Genomic DNA, 19,643 nt, shown 5'->3' on the forward strand with positions numbered 1-19,643 from the left:
AAAGGAATATTACTCAGCCATAAAAAAGAACGAGCTCTTGCCATTTGCAACAACATTGATGGAGCTAAGCAAAATTAGTCAGAGAAAAACAAATACCATTTGATTTCACTCATATGTGGAATTTAAGAAACAACACAAACAAACAAAGGGGAAAAAGAAAGAGAGAGAAAGAGGCAAACCAAGAAACAGACTCTTCACTATATAGAACCAGATGGGGGAGGTGCGTTGGGGATGGGTTAAATAGGTGACAGGGATTAACAAGTGCACTTGTGATGAGCACCAGGTGTTGTATGCAAGTGTCAAATCACTGTACTGTACTCCTGAAACTAATATTACACTGTATGTTAACTAAAATTTAAATAAAAACTCCGAAAAAGAAAAAAAAAGAAAATGCAAGATGGTATAATTAAATAAATATATTGGATTAAAAAAAAAAACCTTTTTAAAAAAGATCTTAACCTTGGGGCGCCTGGGTGGCTCAGTCGTTAAGCATCTCCCTTTGGCTCAGGGCGTGATCCCCACGTTCTGGGATCGAGCCCCACATGAGGCTCCTCCACTAGGAGCCTGCTTCTCTCTCTCTCCCACTCTCCCTGCTTGTGTTCCCTCTCTCGCTGGCTGTCTCTCTCTCTGTCAAATAAATAAATAAAAAATCTTTTAAAAAAAATCCTAACCTCACTGGTAATTAGGAATATGAAAATTAAAACCACAATGAAATATTACACACACCCATGGGAAAAGTTAATATTTAAAAATCTGACAGTACTAAAAAGTAAATAAAAATTAAAAACAAATAAAAATCTGATAGTACCAAATGTTGACAAGATATGTGACAAAGACAATTTTCATATACTCTTGGTGGGAAGTTAAATCAGTAGAACTACTTCTGGAAACAATGGTTACACTCATACAGTACTGACTGGCGGGTACATTAGTGAAAACCACCTTGGCAAACAACTTGGCATTATCCATATAAGTTAAACATATGCACAATTCTACAACCCAGGACTCCATTCATAGATATAGATGCCCAATAATGAGTACATATGTTCACTGCAACATTCTCTGTAAGTGCTCCAGATCACAAACAACCCAAATATCTATCAATATCAGAACGGATGAATAAACTGTGACATTTTTATACAATAGATGACTATATGGCAAAGAATCAGTCACACACACCACAGGCAAATCTCAGAAACACAATGCTGAGCAAAAGAAGATGGACACAAAGGAATACATTACTTGACCGTTTCATATATATTAAATTTAAAAAGCAGGCATATCCAAATTATAGTGCTTAGGGATGCAGGCTTGAGTACTAAGAGTATAAAGAAAAACAAGCATGTGAATACTATGAAATCAGGATAATGATAACCCTTGGGGGATAACGATTACAAGGGGTCATAAGGGGAACTCCTGGGGTACTAGCAATCTTCTATTTCCTGACCTAGTTTCTAGCTACACAGCTGTTCTCTTCAGATAAATCATTTAGCTATTTTTGTTTCAGGCACTTTGATGTGTTTTATTTCACAAAAAAAGGTTAAAAAAAAAGCCTTAAGGGGCAAGTTAAACAGATGAGACAAAACTAAATAAAGAAAAAGGGGACTGTAAAAAAGACCTAAAGAAACGGTGCAGAATGAATCCAGAGAGATGACAATATGTTAAATATAAAGGAGAGGGGCACTTGGGTGACTCAGTCTGTTAAACATCTACCTTTGGCTCAGGTCATGATCCCAGGGTCCTGGGATCGAGCCCCATGTCAGGCTCCCTGCTCAGTGGGGAGTCTGCTTCTCCCTCTCCCTCTGCCCCTCCCCCTGCTTGTGCTCTTGCTCTCTCTCAAATAAATATTTAAAATTATATATATATAGTTTATATATATATAGAGAGAGAGAGAGAGAGAGAGTTTATATAAACTATATATATAGTTACCAGACATGTAGGATAGCATAAAAAGTTCAGAATATGGCTGACCGAATTCCAGCAAGAAAGAAGGAGCACAATGAGGAAGATGAGAAGGAAAAGGAAGAAGAAAGGGAGGAGGAGGAGGAGGAGGAGAAGAGCAAACAAGGTAAAGACAATTTTCAAAGAGAATTTAAAAATTCAAAGAAGATACCAATCCTCATTTCCAGCTCTCTCTGAACCCCAAGCCAGAAATACAGAGAGCACACCTAGCTTCATCATAGTGAATCTTCAGAGCCACAAACTCAAAGTGAAGATCTTAGAAGCAGCTACAGAAAGTTAGATTACTATGAGGAATCAACATTTAGACTGACAGTGAACAGCAACAATGGAAGCCAGAAGACACTGGAATACTGTCTTGCAAATGATGATACATTGCCAAGCTAGAGTTTTATATCCAGTGAAAGTATCTTTCAAGATCAAGAGTAAAATAAAGACACTTCTCAAACAATAACAATGACAATAAGTTTAATGAGCCCTCAAGAAATAAACTTCTAGGGCTTCCTGGGTGGCTCAGTCGGTTGAGTGACTGACTCTTGATTTCGGCTCAGGTCACGATCTCAGGGTTGTGAGATCGAGCCCCATGATGGGGAATGGAACTGTGCTGGGTGTGGAGCCTGCTTAAGATTCTCTCTCTCCCTCTGCAGCACCCCCCCCCAACTTGCTCTCAAGCTCTCGCTCTCTCTCTCTCTCTAAAAAAAAAGAAACAAACAAACTACTACAGGATGACCTTGAAGGACATGATCCTAAAATGAAGGTCTGAGAGATACGGGAAAACGAGCAGATAAAAAGGTCAACACTTTGGTAAATCCAAACAAATACTCACTGTGTTAGACATGAGCAAAAACCATAACTCAACAAACACAAAAAGTGAATAAAGAAGGAAGGGAAATAGAAACGGAAGAATGGAGGGGTGCCTGGGTGGGGCAGTTGGTTAAGCATCCAACTCCTGATTTGGCTCAGGTCATGATCTCAGGTTTGTGAGATTGAGCCCCGTGTCCGGCTCTCCACGCAGCGCAGAGTCTGCTTGGGATTCTCTCTCTCCCTCTCCCTCTGCCCCTCCCCCAACTCTAAAAAGACAAAAGAAAGAAAGAAATGGAAGAATAGAGAGAAAAGGAATGAATGATTTTCTTCCTAAAGCTTTTCTCTGGCCTCAATCAGGGAAATGCAATCACACCTGAAGGAGATCTGGCCTCCAGCAGGAGTTCAATACTTACCCAAAGCCAAAACGAAGTAGGTTTGAGATTACTTGCCACTTTAACTTACCCGTGCCTCTGCTATAGTAACTAAACTGCTGTCACTAACTATTCACTTCAGACTACCCTGCTGATGCACTGATACTTCACTTAGTTAGAAAATCAAGGTGTTTGGGAAAAGTGAATTTTCCTCATCTACTAAAACTCACTGTTTAGCAATGGTTTCTTCTATTATTGTTGGTGTAAATATTTCTAAAATGATATAATTTCTTATACAGAATACACCAAAAGTATCCCATCCTTTCCTAATTGCCCAAGGTCACTGGCAGAAACAACTACTATTATTGCTGATCCAATGCAGTACCCTCCAGTAGCCAAGGTATGGGGTCCTGCATGACTACTAAACCTTGCCCACGCTGCCACGTGTTCCCTTGGCCATCACTGCATTGGCACCTGCCAGGCCTCCCACCATGCTCCGACCTGATTTTGTGGCAGCTATTCTGCTTAGGGCCTCTTCTGATTCCATGTCCTGGCTCGAGCCCATATCCTAGATACCCAGAAGAAATACATCAGAGAATCTTGGCAAGGCATTCTATTGAATTAGTAAGAAATGATAACTATGACTTATTTCTACTTTTATAATATCTCTGTTTCAAGGAGATTAAAGTTCACTCTGTGAGTCAGAATGATAGAGGAGGGGATCCACCATATAACCCTCATCCCAGCTACGTAACAACTCTCCCAAAGGAAGAGCTGTAGGAAAATCAACCAGATGCCGGGTGCCTGGGTGGCTCAGGCGGTTGACTGCCTGACTTGATTTTGGCTCAGGTCATGATCTCGGGGTTGTGAGATCGAGCCCCGTGTCAGGCGTCGTGCACTTGACATGGAGTCTGCTTGGGATCTCCTTCTCCCTCTCTCTCTGCCCCTCCCCCACTTGCACCCTCTCTAAATAAGTAAAATCTAGGAAGGAAGGAAGGGAGGAAGGGAGGAAGGAGGGAAGGACTATCCAGATGGTTAAGAAAGCCCTGGGCTCAAGTGGTTACCTTTTTAGGCCTCCTTCCCTAGCTGTAAAGTGAAGGTAACAGTAGTATGTTCCTACACTGGATTACTGTGGAAATTAAACGAGATGATGCAAATAAAACAGCAAAGCACCTGGCTGAGAGTAAATAGTATTTCAAATTTTAATTGTTATGTCTTTAAATGCTACTTTGTGTAATAATTCCCATGTAGGTAGACTTCCTTAACTATCTTCTCCATGGCATCCTTATGAAAATACTATTAAAAATATTAATAGTAGCTAATACTTAATGAGCACTGACTATATGCAAAAGCCACGCTGAACCCTTTCTAGGGCTTGTCTATTCGAATCCTTTGAAATGCCCTGGGAGGAAGATACCATTACATCCCTGTTGGACACAAGTTCACTGAGACTCTGAGAGAGTAAGTAGCTTGTCGAAGCTCGAGGAATGATAAGTGGTCAAAATGGAGCTTGTACGGATTTGCCTCACTCTAGAACCCTCCCCTATCCTGTAAGCACTCCCCTATCCTGATAAGAGAGGCAGCTTCTCCTTCTGCTAAATTCTAGTTGTGAGCTAGCTGAGAACAGGCTAATTCTCCTTTACTCTCCTCCTCTACCTGACTATGCAAGTCACCTGTTAGAAAAGCAGAAAAGGTGCACACGTTCTGTTTTTGCTTTTTAACTTACCCACTCGCAGTCGATTCCAAGCACTGGACAGTCTTCTAACTCACTTCTAAGCAAGGGCTCAATCTGATCCCACTCTGCCTCCTGAGACACAGTCACCACCTTTGCTCTGAGGATCCTCTCCTCCCATGAGGCTCTGGGGGCACCGGCGTGCAGCCGGTCCTCTCGTGGAGGGGACAGCTCCCTCCTGCCCGGTGCTTGCTGCTGCTGCTGCTGCCGCCGCGGCTGCCCAGGGTCGAGGCTTGCTTTGCTCCTCCGCCGCTGGATGCCTTTCCACAGGACAAACCCCCCCACGGCCACACCGACAAGGGTGGTCACTGTCAAAGCCATTAAGTATCTAGACATCTTCAACTTTTTGTGCTCTTTAGGAAAGCATATCACTAATCCCACAATCTGCAAAACAAGTGGCAACAATATATTTATACACAGAATTTAAACCTAGATGGAAACATGTTTTCCCCTAAAAAGCGATCCACTTACAATCTCTGTGTCCACAAACTAAAACAAAATGCTACAAATTTCCACATGGGAAGAGTGATACTTATTTTTCTCCCTTCTCTACATTCTGTTCTCCGTCTCTATCTTCATTCCACCCGAGAAAACCCCCATCCTCTACCAGCTGCCCAGCACTCACTTCATCATGTGACAACAGGGTGTCTGAACACAGATAAGAACATAGACAAGAACAAATTCTTGAAAAGAATCTGAAAAATCTAAAATTAATTATAACCCTGCTACCCTTAGGTGACCACTGTGATCTCTCTGATGTTCTATTATTTGACACAATTAAAAAAAGAAATAAGAATGGCGGATGGCTTTAGTCAGGGAAACCCCACACAACAGTCTCTCTTCCATTTTTCTTATCACATGTGGTTTTCTCCATTTATCTTTTGTGTTCCTATTTTTGACAGAGAAATGGATATACAGTAGTATTTCTGTACTACTTAAATAACAACAGAAAATGTGTAACAATAAAGGGTAAGCAGCCCTTGGCCTCAGTCACGGAGAGCTATTCTGAGTCAACCATTCAGCGCAAGGGGGTTGATCCTGTTTGGGAAGCAGTCCCAGTACAGTCAGATAACTCCATTATTCAAGAGAAGTCAGATATCTAAATTTTATGTGAAATGTCACTATTTTTAAGTGTCAGCAACAAATTTACAGTTTTTAAAACATTGTACCAGCCAAACAAAAACACTCCGGGCTCTGTGCCACCCATCTGTGGGCTCTGGCCTAAAATCTCTCATGCCCAAAGCCGCAGTGATCCACCAGACCCTGCCTACGCTTCTCTATGGCTGGGAGTTTCCCACTGAATGCGTACCGTTCTTATCATTTTTCAAAGCTTCAGTAATAATTATTTTTTAAATAATTTAATATGTACAACAACCCTGGGCTATCGTCATATCTACAGAGCTATTCGGCATTGGAGATGAAAAATAAAATCATAATTCTTACACTGCTAATGAAAACAATAAAATGGCTGTGTTGTTTTAAAAAGATTTACTTTAGTGCAGAAACTGTGCTAAGTACTCATGTGTACCTTCTCCAGTACTTTTACTGAAGGCTTAATGAGATTAAAGAATTTGCACAAATTTCTAGTTAAAATAATCTGAGATGATGTTTTAAAAAAAACAAAAAACCCTCCCTTTCCCACTGGAAACAATACAAAATGCTGGAGAAAACATTAAAAAGATAAAAGTATAATGCAGAATTAAACTCAAAAAGAAGAAAGGGAAATCATCAGGTGCCAGAAATGGAAGTGGGTGGGAGATACAGCTGGGCAGAGACCAGAACTCAGCGCTGGGGTATATTGCTAGCCCATGACTGGAAGTCTAGGCCACAAGCCCGGGGCACACCTGGGACCCAGGAGAGTGCTACCTTGTCCAGGAACAGGAACTGAAAGTGCTCACCCACCAGGGTCCAGGCAAGCCACCTGCCCAAGGCTGAGAGTATGACCAGAGCTCCTCATGGGAAGGCAGACCTCAAGCCCGCTCTGTGAAGCAGTACAGGGCCCAAGTTCATACTATCCTCACAGAAGAAAACCCTAAGCCAAGAAACTAAAATTAAAATGGTTAGAATTGGTGCATTCTGTTGGTGTGTGTGTGTGTGTGTGTGTGTGTTTCTGTCTGTCTGTTTCTAACACACAAGAAACATGCAGGACTTCTACAGAAGACCAGTCCCTAGAAGAGCAATCATAAATGAATAACAACAAAACACAAATCAAAAAACCTTAAAGCCAATAAAAAACAGTTCACAATAGAACCAAACAAAAATATCCACATCCGAGATCCGAAAGGAACTTTACAATAATAACACTCAGGGAAATTAAGGAAAATAAAATCTAAAACATGAACAGGAGAAAACAAAAAATGGAAATTCTAGATATGAAAAATATCTGTTAAATATTTTTTAAAAATTCAATACTCAAAAGACAAGTTAAACAGGTCAGACAGAGAGAGAGTTAGGGAATTGAAGATAAATCTGAGGAACTCACTCAGAATGTAGCACAGAGGGGCACCTGGGTGGCTCAGTCGTTAAGCATCTGCCTTCGGCTCAGGGCGTGATCCCGGCGTTCTGGGATCGAGCCCCACATCAGGCTCTTCCGCTATGAGCCTGCTTCTTCCTCTCCCACTCCCCCTGCTTGTGTTCCCTCTCTCACTGGCTGTCTCTCTCTCTGTCGAATGAATAAACAAAATCTTAAAAAAAAAAAAAAAAAAGAATGTAGCACAGAGAGAAAGATGAAGAAAACATAGCAGAGACATGAAGGATAGATCAAGAAACTCAACGTCCATGTAATGAAGGTTTGGAAGATGGAGGTCATCAGATTTAGTACAGTTCTGAGTCCCAATCTGGATAAATTAAATCTATCCACAAAAAGACTTGTTTAAGAATGTTCGTAACAGCTTTATTCATAATAGCCAAACCCCAGCAACAGTCCAGTTGCTACCTGTCAGTAGAATACTACTTAGTAATAATAAAAATAAACGAAATACTGATATTTGCATGAATCTTAAATAATATCAGGCTGAGTGAAAGAAGCCAGATACAAAAGAGAAACTGTACAGTTCTAGTTACATAAAGTTCTAGAACAACTAAAATTAATCTATAGTAGACACAGATCTGGACAGTAGTTGCCTGGCGGGGTGGGGGGGCCGGTTTACAGGGAAGAGAGATTCAAGTGGAGCACTGAGTATCAAAAAAATAGCCAGTCATGAAAATTTCTAGGGAAGAGCATTTCAGGCAAGAGGGAACTTTCTAGAATAGTGTGTAACATTCCAAGTCTTGATGGAAGCTTGGGTCACCCAGGTATACACATTTGTCAAAATTCAGCAATATTAAAAAAAAATCAGCAATATTTCTGACTTTTTCCTGTTGGCCTGACTGATGAATAACTGTTGGTTCATTCACTGTCTGTCTTTCCCACTAGATTGTAAACTCCATGAAAACAGGGACCTCACCTGGCTCCTTCAACACTACATATATCCCCAGTAACTAGCACAGGATTCATAATCATAAATACTCATCGAATGAATACAACGCAATTCCAATTGTTATGTTTTATGATAAATGTCTCTACTTTAATCATCCGATTACAAAAATCTGTCTATTCCAATTTAAAAAGTATTTTTCCCCTTACTGGGCCTTGGTGCTAAAAAGAAACAATATGGCTCAATGCAGGGCCAGAAGTGTTACAAATTTTGTGTTACAAGCTGAAAGTCTGCGTCCCTCTAAAATTCATAGGTTGAAATCCTAGCCCCCAGTGTGATGGTATTAGGAGGTGGAGCCTTGGCAAGGTGATTAGGGTTAGGTGAGGTCATGAGGGTGGAGGCCCCACGAACGGGATCAGTGCCCTTGTAAAAGCTTGCTTCCCTCTGATCTCTGCCGTGGGAGGATACAGTGAGAAGTCAGCAGTCCGCCTTGCGAAAGAGGGCTCTCCCCAGGACCTAACCATGCTGGCCCCCTGATCCTGGACTTCAGCCTCCAGAACTGGGAGAAATACACTTCCGTTGCTTACGATCCACCCCGTCTGTGGTATTCTATGTTACCAGCCCAAACGGACTGAGATAACTCGCCAAGGGCTTGCTCTGGGATCCAAAGCTTTCAGTGTCTCACCTCCTCCCATGACTGAAAAGAGTCTGCCATTTTAATTTATTTTTCTAAATTGTACATAGTAGGGGCACCTGGGTGGCTCGGTCAGTGAAGTGTCTGCCTTCAGCTCAGGTCATGATCCCAGGGTCCTGGGATCGAGTCCCATGTCAAGCTCCCTGCTCACTGGGCAGAGTCTGCTTCTCTCTCTCCCTCTGCTGCTCCCCTTGCTTGTGCTCTTGCTCTCTCTCTCTCAAATGAATAAATAAAACCTTTAAAAAAATAAAATAAAATTGTCCACAGTAACTGAACATCAAGCTGACAACAGTGATTACCTAATGGTAGTAGGATTATAATTTTGATTTTTCAAATTCTATGCAAGTATGTGTATCTCTTGATAATTAGAAAAGTTACTAGTTTTTTTTTTTAATTGATTCTTTTTACAGGTAGGCAAAGTAAATATCCCACTTAAGACATGATTATATTCCTGAAATAAATCACATTTGGATGAATTAAACGAGTATGTCAAGCTGTTCAGGGAGCAGCCTAAGGTAGAGGATAAGGAAAAGGGCTCTAGAGTCAAATACCCTGGGTTCAAATCCAGACCCTGCCACTTGCTAGCTATGTAACTTGGGCAATCCACTGAACTTCTCTCAGTCTCTGTTTCCTCATTGGTAAATGGGAAAGATAGTACCTACCTGGTAGGACTCCTGTGAGGCTTAAGTAAGGTGATCAAAGCACCTGACTTAGCATCCTGGCGAGCACATTAGGGTTCCATCAATGTCAGCTCTTACTGCTACTGGGCTCTACAAACCACAGAACTCCTATTAAAGGAAAACAAAGAATCACAGCGTGAAAATTCAGGAGCCAAATTCAGCTCCTGCACAAGTTAAGAAGCCTCTCTGTAGCAATCCTGACAGATCATGACCTGGTCTCTCTACGTGAATACTTCTAAGAACAGGGTTCATTACCTTAAGAGGCAGTTTTTGTTGAAAAGTCCTTGCATTCTGCAAAAGTTCCCTACTCAGAAATTGCTCTCTTTTTAGGTTTTTTTTTTTTTTAAGGGGGGAAGGGTAAAGGGAGAAAGAGAGAGAATTTTAAGCAGGTTCCACACCCAGCATGGAGCTGGACGGGCTCAATGTCACAACCCTGAGATCATGACCTGAGCCGAAATCAAGAGCTGGGTACTTAACTGACTGAGCCACCCCGGCACCCCAGTAATTGCTCTCTTTGATGTCCAGTCAGGCCCCTGAAATAACAACAGGGTTTCCTCCCTCCTGAGAGCCTGTGAGATATGTCAAGACAGCTTTTATGGCTCCCCTTAGAACATTCTTCCTAAACCAAGCAGCCTTCCTGCGACCTGGGAGGGTCACCACTGTGCCGGGTCTTTCTGAACGCCTCCAAGTTTGTCGATGTATCCCTTAAAATGTGGCACCCAGGTCGGTATTCAATACCTGAGACAGGGTCCAATTGCTGTGGACGACACTGGTACTACTACTTGCTAGTGTCTGGACCCTAGATTTTACTGATGTTGTATGAAATGACTCATTTTGGAGTAGAAGAAACCCAATGGTGGGTCATATAAAGCTTGTGGTCAATTGAAATTCACTGATACCAAATTGAGTCCCCCATTTTATATATTTATAATTTATATTTTGCACTTAAATCCAAAGCTTTACATTTCTTTTAAATTTTACCTTGTTTGTTTCAGCCAAATGTTTCATCCTTTGAGGCCAATCTGCATCTTGAGTGTACATTCCCTCTCCACTTAAAAATCATTTTGCAGAGATAAGTGAATTTTTGTTTTCAAAGAAAATAACATCTTCTCGCATGTGTTTTAATTCATTTTTTACATTTATTTTTGCATTTTCATACTATCTCCATATTTTATAATATTAAAATAAGGTGACATTAAAATAGAAAAAGCTTAAAAAAACAAAATATTATTGATTTGCTTCCACTGAGGAGGAATCCCTCAGATGCAGAGTCCCCACGCATATGGTAAGGTTCCTCACTTACTCTCTGTCACGTGTGTACAAAGGCCTCACAGGGAACCTGAAGGAGCAAGCAGGGTACCTCCACATGAGGGAATGCCTGGCAACATTCAAAACACATATTAATTCATTTTTACATGGAGAGGTTTTGTGTGGGTGTTTTTCCAGCCGAAGGGTTCGTTCAGCAAACACATACGTAGCACTTTCAATAAGCCAGACGTTGTGTCAGACTCTAGGTAAAAAGGGTTAAAAGGCACAATCTGCTTTCAAAAATTCAGGATTCAGAAAAGGAGAAATACCTGTAGTGAACAGGTTGCAGGGCAGGGAGAGAACCCCGAGCAGCACGGGGATGGCAAAGAGGAAGGAGCGCGGGTATCGCTAATGCTCCTGGGAGATGGGTATGGGAGGCTAGTGCCGGGGTCAGAAAATGAGCGTGAGTCATCCAGGTGAGCAGGCAGCTAGGGGAAGGGCAGAGGGAACAGCACGTACAAGGATACAAAAGGCAGGAAGCACCACAGTATAGGCAAAAAAGTTCAAGCAAATTTAATGTGTACTGTAAGTGTAAAATACAGAATTTTGAAGACTTACTATGAAAAAATGTAACAGTATCTTATTGATAATTTCCATATCAGTTTTTAAGGTGGATCTTTTTTATTTTAGTAAAATATACAAAACACAAAACTTACCATTTTAACCATTTGTAAGTGTATGATTCAGTGGCACTAACTACATTCGCAATATTGTACATCATCACCACTATTCATTTCCAGAACTTCCTCATCATCCCAAACACAAACTCTGTACACCTTAAACAATAGCTTCCCATTCCATCCCCTGCAACCCCTGGTAACTTCTATTATACTTTCTATTTATATGAATTCCACGTTGCTTTTTTATATGTATGTTGAAATAATATTTGAATATACTAAGTTAAATAAAACATGTTATTAAAATTAAGTTTACCTTCTTTTTATATATATTTTAAAGATTTATTTACTTATTTTGGAGAGGGGGGAGGGGCAAAAGGAAGAGCGAGAACCTCAAGCAGACTCCCCACTGAGTGCAGAGCCTAACACGGGGCTCGATCTCACAACCCTGAGATCATGACCTGAGCCGAAATCAAGAGTTGGACGCTTAACCAACTGAGCCACCCACAGGCCCCTCTCTTCAGATTTTTAGTGTGGCTACTAGAAAACTGTATATATGGGGCTCACATTATATTTCTATTGGATAGTGCTGTGCCGGAGCATAATGTGCATACAAGAAAACAGAGACACAGCGTGCGGGAATGAGCAGATCCAGAACAAGTCGTGAGGGGCCTTAAAGTGCGGTACAAGAGAAAACCTTATAGCCAATAACAGACCTACAAGGGAAGTGCCAGGATCAAAGAACACCATAGCGGCTGTGTGGGTGCCAGACTGGAGGACAGCAAGGCAAGACACAGAAAGACCTGTTGGAAGACTCACAACAGTAGAGCCTGGAAGGGAAGAAGATCCAAGCCAGGGCAGAAGAAGGCAGAATGAAAAAGAACCATGGGACGGTTGGGGGTGGGGGGTGGGGGGGTGTCACCTGGCTGGCTTGGTCACTAGAGCATGCGACTCTCGGATCAGGAGATGCCAATGTTGGGTGTAGCTCTTATGTTAAAAAAAAGAAAAAAAAGAAAAAAGGACCGTGGTTCCTAACAGAATGACTGCCCTGGAATCACCAGGATAAGTAAACCAGTCATAACTTTTACAAATTATCACTCTGAAAGTTTGATGAATATAAAATCAATAGCTTTCCAAAACCATTATAAAAATATGAAGAAAATCCCACTCATAATAGAAACATACACCTTTTTAAAGCCACACACAAAACAACCACCACATATACATACACGCCTAGGTATAAACTCAACAAGAAATGTGCAAGATTGATACGAAGAAAAATAGAAAACTCTACGGAAGACATAGAAGCCTGAGAGGGCAGAGACATATTACTGTAGCTGTCACAGAGCGCACCGCACGTGCCAGGTACCTTACATGATACAATCATGTATACGTTACTCAATCCTCTCCACAACCTTTTGCAAAAGGTACTATAATTACTCTATTTTCTTTTTTTTTTTTTTTTTTTTTTTTAAGATTTTATTTATTTATTTGACAGAGATAGAGACAGCCAGCGAGAGAGGGAACACAAGCAGGGGGAGTGGGAGAGGAAGAAGCAGGCTCATAGCAGAGGAGCCTGATGTGGGGCTCGATCCCATAACGCCGGGATCACGCCCTGAGCTGAAGGCAGACGCTTAACCCGCTGTGCCACCCAGGCGCCCCTACTCTATTTTCTTAATAAAGAGATTGTTTTACAGAAATAGTCAAAATAACATATAAATGCAAAGCAAACTTAATTTTAAAAAACTTTTTAAGAAATGAACTGACCATCAACAGAGTGAAAAGACAACCCCAGGGTGGGAGAAAATATTTTCAAAGCATATATCTGGTAAGAGCATGTATGTAGAATATATAAAGAACTCTTACAATTCAATAATAAAAAAGACAAACTGGTTAAAAACAGGCAAGGATCTGAACAGACATTTCTTCAAAGAAAATATACATATGGCCGATAAGCACATGAAAAGCTATTAGGGAAATACAGATCAAAATGACAATGAGATACCACTTCACACCTACTAGGATGGCTCTGATAAAAAAAAAAAAAAAAAAAACAACAGAGGGGCGCCTGGGTGGCGCAGTCGTTAAGCATCTGCCTTCGGCTCAGGGCGTGATCCTGGTGTTCCGGGATCGAGCCCCACATCAGGCTCCTCTGTTGGAAGCCTGCTTCTTCCTCTCCCACTGCCCCTGCTTGTGTTCCCTCTCTCGCTGGCTGCCTCTATCTCTGTCAAATAAATAAATAAATAAAATCTTAAAGAAAATAAAACAGAATATGGGGAAATTGGAACTCTCACACATTGCTGGTGGGAATGTAAAATGGTGCAGCTGCTTTGAAAAACACTCTGGCAGTTCCTCAAATGATTAAGCATAGGGCTGCCATATGACCTGGCAATTCCACTGCTAAGTATATACCCAAGAGGAATGAAAACATATGTCCAAACAAAAGTTCACAGCCGTGTCATTCATAATAGCCAAAAAGTGGAAACAATATATATGTCCTTCAGCTGACAAGTGGATACATAAAAGGTACCGTATCCACAAGGTTATAGGTTGAACTGTGTCCTCAAAACAAGTATGTGGAAGTCCTAACCCCCGGTACCTGTGAATGTGACCTTATTGAAAATTAGGTCTTTGCACACATAATCAAAGGAGGTCATACTGAAGTAGTGTGGGCTCTGAATCCAATAGAAATAGTGTCCTTCCACGAAGGGGAGAAGAGACACAGAAACAGGCTCCCACGGAGAGAATTACCGTGTAAAGACACACCCTCAGGGAAGAAGCCATGTGAAGACAGGCAGAGGTTGGAGTTTCACAGCTGCAAGCCAAGGAATGCCAAGGATTGCCAGCAACCACCAGAAGCTAAGAAGAGGCAAGAAAGGATTCTCCCCTAGAGCCATCAGAGAGGGCAAAGCCCTGCCGACACCTTGATTTTGGACTTTATAGCTTCTAGAACTGTGAGAGAATACATTTCTGTTATTTTAAGCCACCCAGTTTGTGTCACTTTGTTACTGTAGCCCTAGGAAACAAATACAACATAGGATGGAATTCGGTTCAGCAGTAAAAACAGATGAGTACTGATACATTCTACAACATGGATGAAACTTAAAAACATTATGCCGAGTGAAAGACGCCTGCCACAAAATATCACAAATTGTATGATTCTATTTATATAAAATATTCAGATCTATAAAGGCAGAAAGATTAGCGGTTGCCTAGGGCTCGGGTACTGGGGAAGGGGATGGGGAATGACTGCTAATTGGCATGGGTTTCTTTTTGGGGTGATGAAAATGTTCTAAAATTACATTATGGTGACAGTTGTGCAACGTGAATACACTAAAAACCACTGAACTGTATACTTTAAACAATGAGTTATGTAAATCACATCTCGACAAAGCCACTTAAAAAAACTATTTGACAAGCTAATTCTAAAAATCTAGAAAAGAAACTCGAAGATTAGCGCCCCAAATAGTTTTTTTTTTAAATGAGTATGTGAGCTGATAAAGTATACAATTTTCAATAAAGTAATGATGGTAATAATAAGGGAGTATTTATCCTACTAAATATCAAAATAGAACATATATTTAACATAAGATATTGTGGTACTGGTTCAGCAAAACAGAAAATTAGAAGAGTACAGAATAGAAGAGTCCAGAAACTGTGTGTGTGTGTGTGTGTGTGAGAAAGCAGTAAATGATAAATGTGGCATTTCACATTAATGCATCAATAATGCATTTAATATTCGAAGTGACACTGTTGGGAAAACAGTAACTATACACACACCATTCACACACACACACACACACACACACACACACACACACATCCAGAGGAATTTTAAAAAAACTCAAACATGTAAGAATTTATAGAAAAAAAGATAGTCATAAGAGGAAACCCTGCTGTGCCTTAGGGTATAACAGGGTTCTTCAACATCAGCACTACTGACTTTTTAGTCCAGGAAAACTCTTTGCTGTGGTGGGTTTTCCTATGCATTGCAGGATGTTAGCAGCATTCCCGGTTTCCAACCAGTAGATGCCCGTCATTCCACAACCCCTGTTAGACACCGAAAAATGTCTCCTCACATTGCCAAATAGCCCATGGAAGGCAAAATATCTCCCACTGGAGAACCACCCTGGGAATGACAGCCAAAAAATACAAAATACACAGAGTAAAAAATGGATACATTGAAATGTAAAATTTAAAACTATGGTTTGACAAAGATGCCATGTAGTTAAAAGACAAGCATCAACTTTAAAAAGCACTAAGTTGGGAATAAAGAATTAAAACAAATATAAATGACAAAAGATTAATGTCCAGAAGACATACAAGACTACTATATATTAAAAAACAGCCCAATTAAAAGGAGACATTTCTCAAAAGAGGAAATACGAACAGCCAACAATCATGAAAAGAGGCCCAATCTCTCCAGTAACTAGGGAAATACAAATTAAAACAACAATCAGAATATTTTTTACCCATCAGATTGGCAAAAATGGAAAAAAGATTAATAGCATCAAATGTTTAAAAGAGCTAAGGAAATAGACATTATTATACACTATTGGTGGGCAGTTTGCCATTAAATGTCCACACGCTCCCATCCAGCAATTCAATCTGCAGGTTTGAAATGTCCACGTGGGCACACAGACACATGTGGAAGGATGTTCTCTGCCACACTGTGTCTAACTGTAAGCAATATATGGAATCTTGTATACTATGAAATCTTAATATACATGGAATGTACAGGGCAAGTAGAAAGAATAAGGTAGATCTCTACATACATATGGACAAAGAAAAAGTTCCAAGACCCATTTTTAAGTATAAAAAGTCAAGTTGCTGAATAGGTACAAAATGCCCTATTTGTAAAATATGTATTAGGAAAAATTTAACACGAAAACTTACATCTTACATGCATGTAACTTATGTGAGTACTTGTCAATAAATGTAAAGAAAGAGAAATAGAAAAACACATCCCAAACTGGTAACAGCTCTTACTTTAGGGCTAAGAGATTAAAGATGGAGATGGAAAGAGATCAAAGAGGATCCATTTTGTTTAAATTTCGTACATGAATTTTTTAAAGGCTGTATGCATGGACTACAACTAAAATAAATATAAAAGAGGGGGAACCTGGGTGGCTCAGTGGGTTAAGCATCTGCCTATGACAGATTGAGCCCCCTGTTCGGCTCCCTGATCAGCGCGGAGACTGCTTCTCCTTCTCCCTCTGCTGCTCTCCCTGCTTGTGCTCTCTCTCTCTCAAATAAATAAATTTTTTAAATTAAATATAAAAGAATACATTTCTAAAACCAGCTCAATTTGACCAAAACGAATCATTATTTCCCCCTATTAAACTGCTTTTCTCCCACACTTCCTAATTCTGATAATCAACAAAATATTCCCATACAGCTCCTACTATCCATGTAATACAATTAAAAAACTACAGTATTGGGTGCCTGGCTGGCTCCCTCGGTGGGGCATGCAACTCTTGATCTAGGGGTTGTGAGTTGGAGCCCCACGTTGGGTACAGAGATCACTTAAAAATAAAAACTAAAAAATCTTTTTAAAAAATGGTATGGGGCGCCTGGGTGGCTCAGTGGTTAAGCGTCTGCCTTCAGCTCAGGTCATGATCCCAGGGTCCTGGGATCGAGCCCCGCATGGGTCTCCCTGCTCCGTAGGGAGCCTGCTTCTCCCTCTCCTTCTGCTGTTCCCCCTGCTTGAGCTCGCTCGCTCTCTGTCAAAGAACTAAATAAAATCTTTTTTAAAAATGGTATAGTGCTTTCAAGGACTGGGTATCTAAGAGAGTTTGCGTCCAATCAGTATATCAAAAGCTTAGAAAGGGTTGGGTTTGCTTATTTTTTAAAGAGCAAGTATCAATTCTGTAGGCATCACTAGGGTTCTATATAGTTTCCTCCCAGGGATGCGGAAAGAGAAAGGGCTGGCTCCCAGCAAGGCCCAGAGCAGCGGGTGTGGTCTGCGAGGAAAGGGGTGGTAACACTGCGGGCGGGGGCAGGTCCCCACGAAAGGTGGGGAGGGAACTGTAACTGCGACCGCGTGCAACACGCAGCGCCCCAGGAGTTGCCAGGTGCTGTGGGGCAGTGCCTCCTTTTGAGCTGACTGGGTCTAGAAGCCATGAAGGTTTGGTAGGTGCTCCTAAAGGGGCCCGAGGGGGCGGCCGGTGGCGCGTGGTGGGCCGCGGCCCGGGGCAAGAGCCCTCGTCGCACACCTGGGTGCTGAACCGCCGCTGGGGGGGGGGAGGGGGCCGAGGAGGCCGCGCCCGGGGAAGGGAAGAAGGGCTGGGCCAAGTCGCTCGGGGACGGCGGGGTCCCCGCAATAAGTCGCCCCCGCACACAGTGACATCTCCAGCTCCACAGCGCCTCTCCAAAATCCGCACTGGAAACCCCTTCCTTCCGTCGCACAAGGCGGGTGAAAGGCCCCGCTGGTCCCTTACTCTCACTTACCTGCGACCCCGGACCTAACCCGAACACCTGCGGCACCTCACGCTGAAAAACTGGAACCCTCCTAGGCCACCTGCGCGCACCTACCCGGATCCACTAGGGCCGAAACCACTTCCGGTCCTCCGACGGGCTAGAAGGACGTAAACCCGGCTTGGGTATACAAATGGGTGACGCCATGTTGTACGGAATCTGCTGGGGCAGCTGTTCCGTCGCGTTTCTCCACTGCTGAACAAAGGATCTGTTAAAATTGGAAAGGCTTAGCATCTCTTCAGAAAAGGGGTGTTTTTGTTTTTGTTTCTGGGGTGGTATTTTTATTTGTTTTGGTTTCGGTTTTAACAGGAGAAGCCTCTGGAACCCTTACAAATGCAATATGGAACATCTAATTGTTATTACTAATTAGCTCAAGTAATGTTACTCTACTGCACTAATTATCTTAACTGTTAAATGATAAAGGTAAATAGGAGAGACACTTGTTTAAATAATGTATTCCTGATTAGCAGTGCATTTTATACTATTGCCATTATAATAATTATGCCATCTTTTATAACAAGAACCACAATACCTTATGTTTATATTTAAAATCATTCATTCAACTAGTCTTCATCAGTAACTATTATATGTGAAGAGGCTAATGTGTGCTGGGTATTGTTACTCTGCCATAGAAAGTGTAACAGAAGGAGAGATGAGATGAGCATAAAGAATATAAGGTATAATAATGCTGCCATTTGTTCACTATGTACACACAGTGTGCTAGGAAATTGTTTGATGTATTTTATCTCATTTAATCCTCAAAACGACCTCCTGAAGCAGGACTATTATTTGTGACATTTTAAACAAAATGGAGAGGGATGCCAGAGTGACTCAGTCGGTTAAATGTCTGCCTTCCGCTCAGGTCATGATCCCAGGGTCCTGGGATTGAGTCCCACATTGGGCTCCCTGCTTAGTGGAGAGCCTGCTTCTCTCTCTGCCTGCTGCTTTCCCTGCGTGTGCTTTCTCTCTCTCTCTGTCTCTCTGTCAAATAAATAAAAATAAAATCTTAAAAAAAAAAAAAAGAAAGAAAGAAAGAAAGAAAAAGTTTTACCTCTCCTTTAACTCCCTAAAAGAATTTAGAATGGGAGTCTGGCCCAGAAAAAGAGCTATTACCAGAGATAACTTTTAATAACTTTTAATGTATCGCAGGGCAAATATCTAATTACCAAATATTGGCTCTTCTTCTTGTCCTGTGAATGACCCTCCTCCCATTTGAAGCCCCAGGGCCCTATCCTGTTCTATAGCTTAGGATGGCATATGAGCCTCAATTGCCTGGCTTGTCCTTGGGTCTCATTCTTATGTACATAATTACATTTGTTTTCTCCTGTTAATCTGTCTTATGTCAATTTAATTAATAGACCAGCCAGAAAAATCTAGAAGGATAGAGAAAAAAGATTTCCTCCCCTACACCATAATAAACTGTCTGGGTCCATAAGCAATCACCCTAAATGAAAGGTCCAATCCAACAAGCCCCATCTGTGCATAAAGTCTTCCCAGTCAGCTTTTTAGTAGCTCACTCTTTGTCTTAGTCTATTTAGGCTATTGTAACAAAATACCATTGAGTAGGTGGCTTATAAACAACAAA

General features: G+C 41.4%; 1 protein-coding gene across 4 annotated transcripts in view; it reads right to left on the reverse strand.

Moving 5' to 3' along the window:
- Positions 1 to 18,138, reverse strand: part of EXD2 (exonuclease 3'-5' domain containing 2) — a 48,724-nt gene extending 30,586 nt beyond the window's left edge. For 2 of the 4 annotated variants that reach the window (XM_048219899.2, XM_048219898.2), the window contains exons 1-4: positions 18,032 to 18,138; positions 9,639 to 9,764; positions 7,349 to 7,528; positions 4,861 to 5,250 (exon numbers count right to left, since the gene is read on the reverse strand). In XM_048219899.2, the coding sequence (XP_048075856.1) occupies positions 4,861 to 5,202 (342 nt within the window). In that variant the 5' untranslated portion in view covers positions 5,203 to 5,250; positions 7,349 to 7,528; positions 9,639 to 9,764; positions 18,032 to 18,138. Of the gene's footprint in view, positions 1 to 4,860; positions 5,251 to 7,348; positions 7,551 to 9,638; positions 9,765 to 18,031 lie in introns of all 4 variants that reach the window. The other 2 variants (XM_048219897.2, XM_026519653.4) reach the window with 2 other exon arrangements.
- Between the last annotated feature and the right edge of the window lie 1,505 nt (positions 18,139 to 19,643).

This window comes from Ursus arctos, unplaced genomic scaffold, assembly GCF_023065955.2.
Source record: "Ursus arctos isolate Adak ecotype North America unplaced genomic scaffold, UrsArc2.0 scaffold_25, whole genome shotgun sequence".
Classification (NCBI taxonomy): domain Eukaryota; kingdom Metazoa; phylum Chordata; class Mammalia; order Carnivora; family Ursidae; genus Ursus; species Ursus arctos.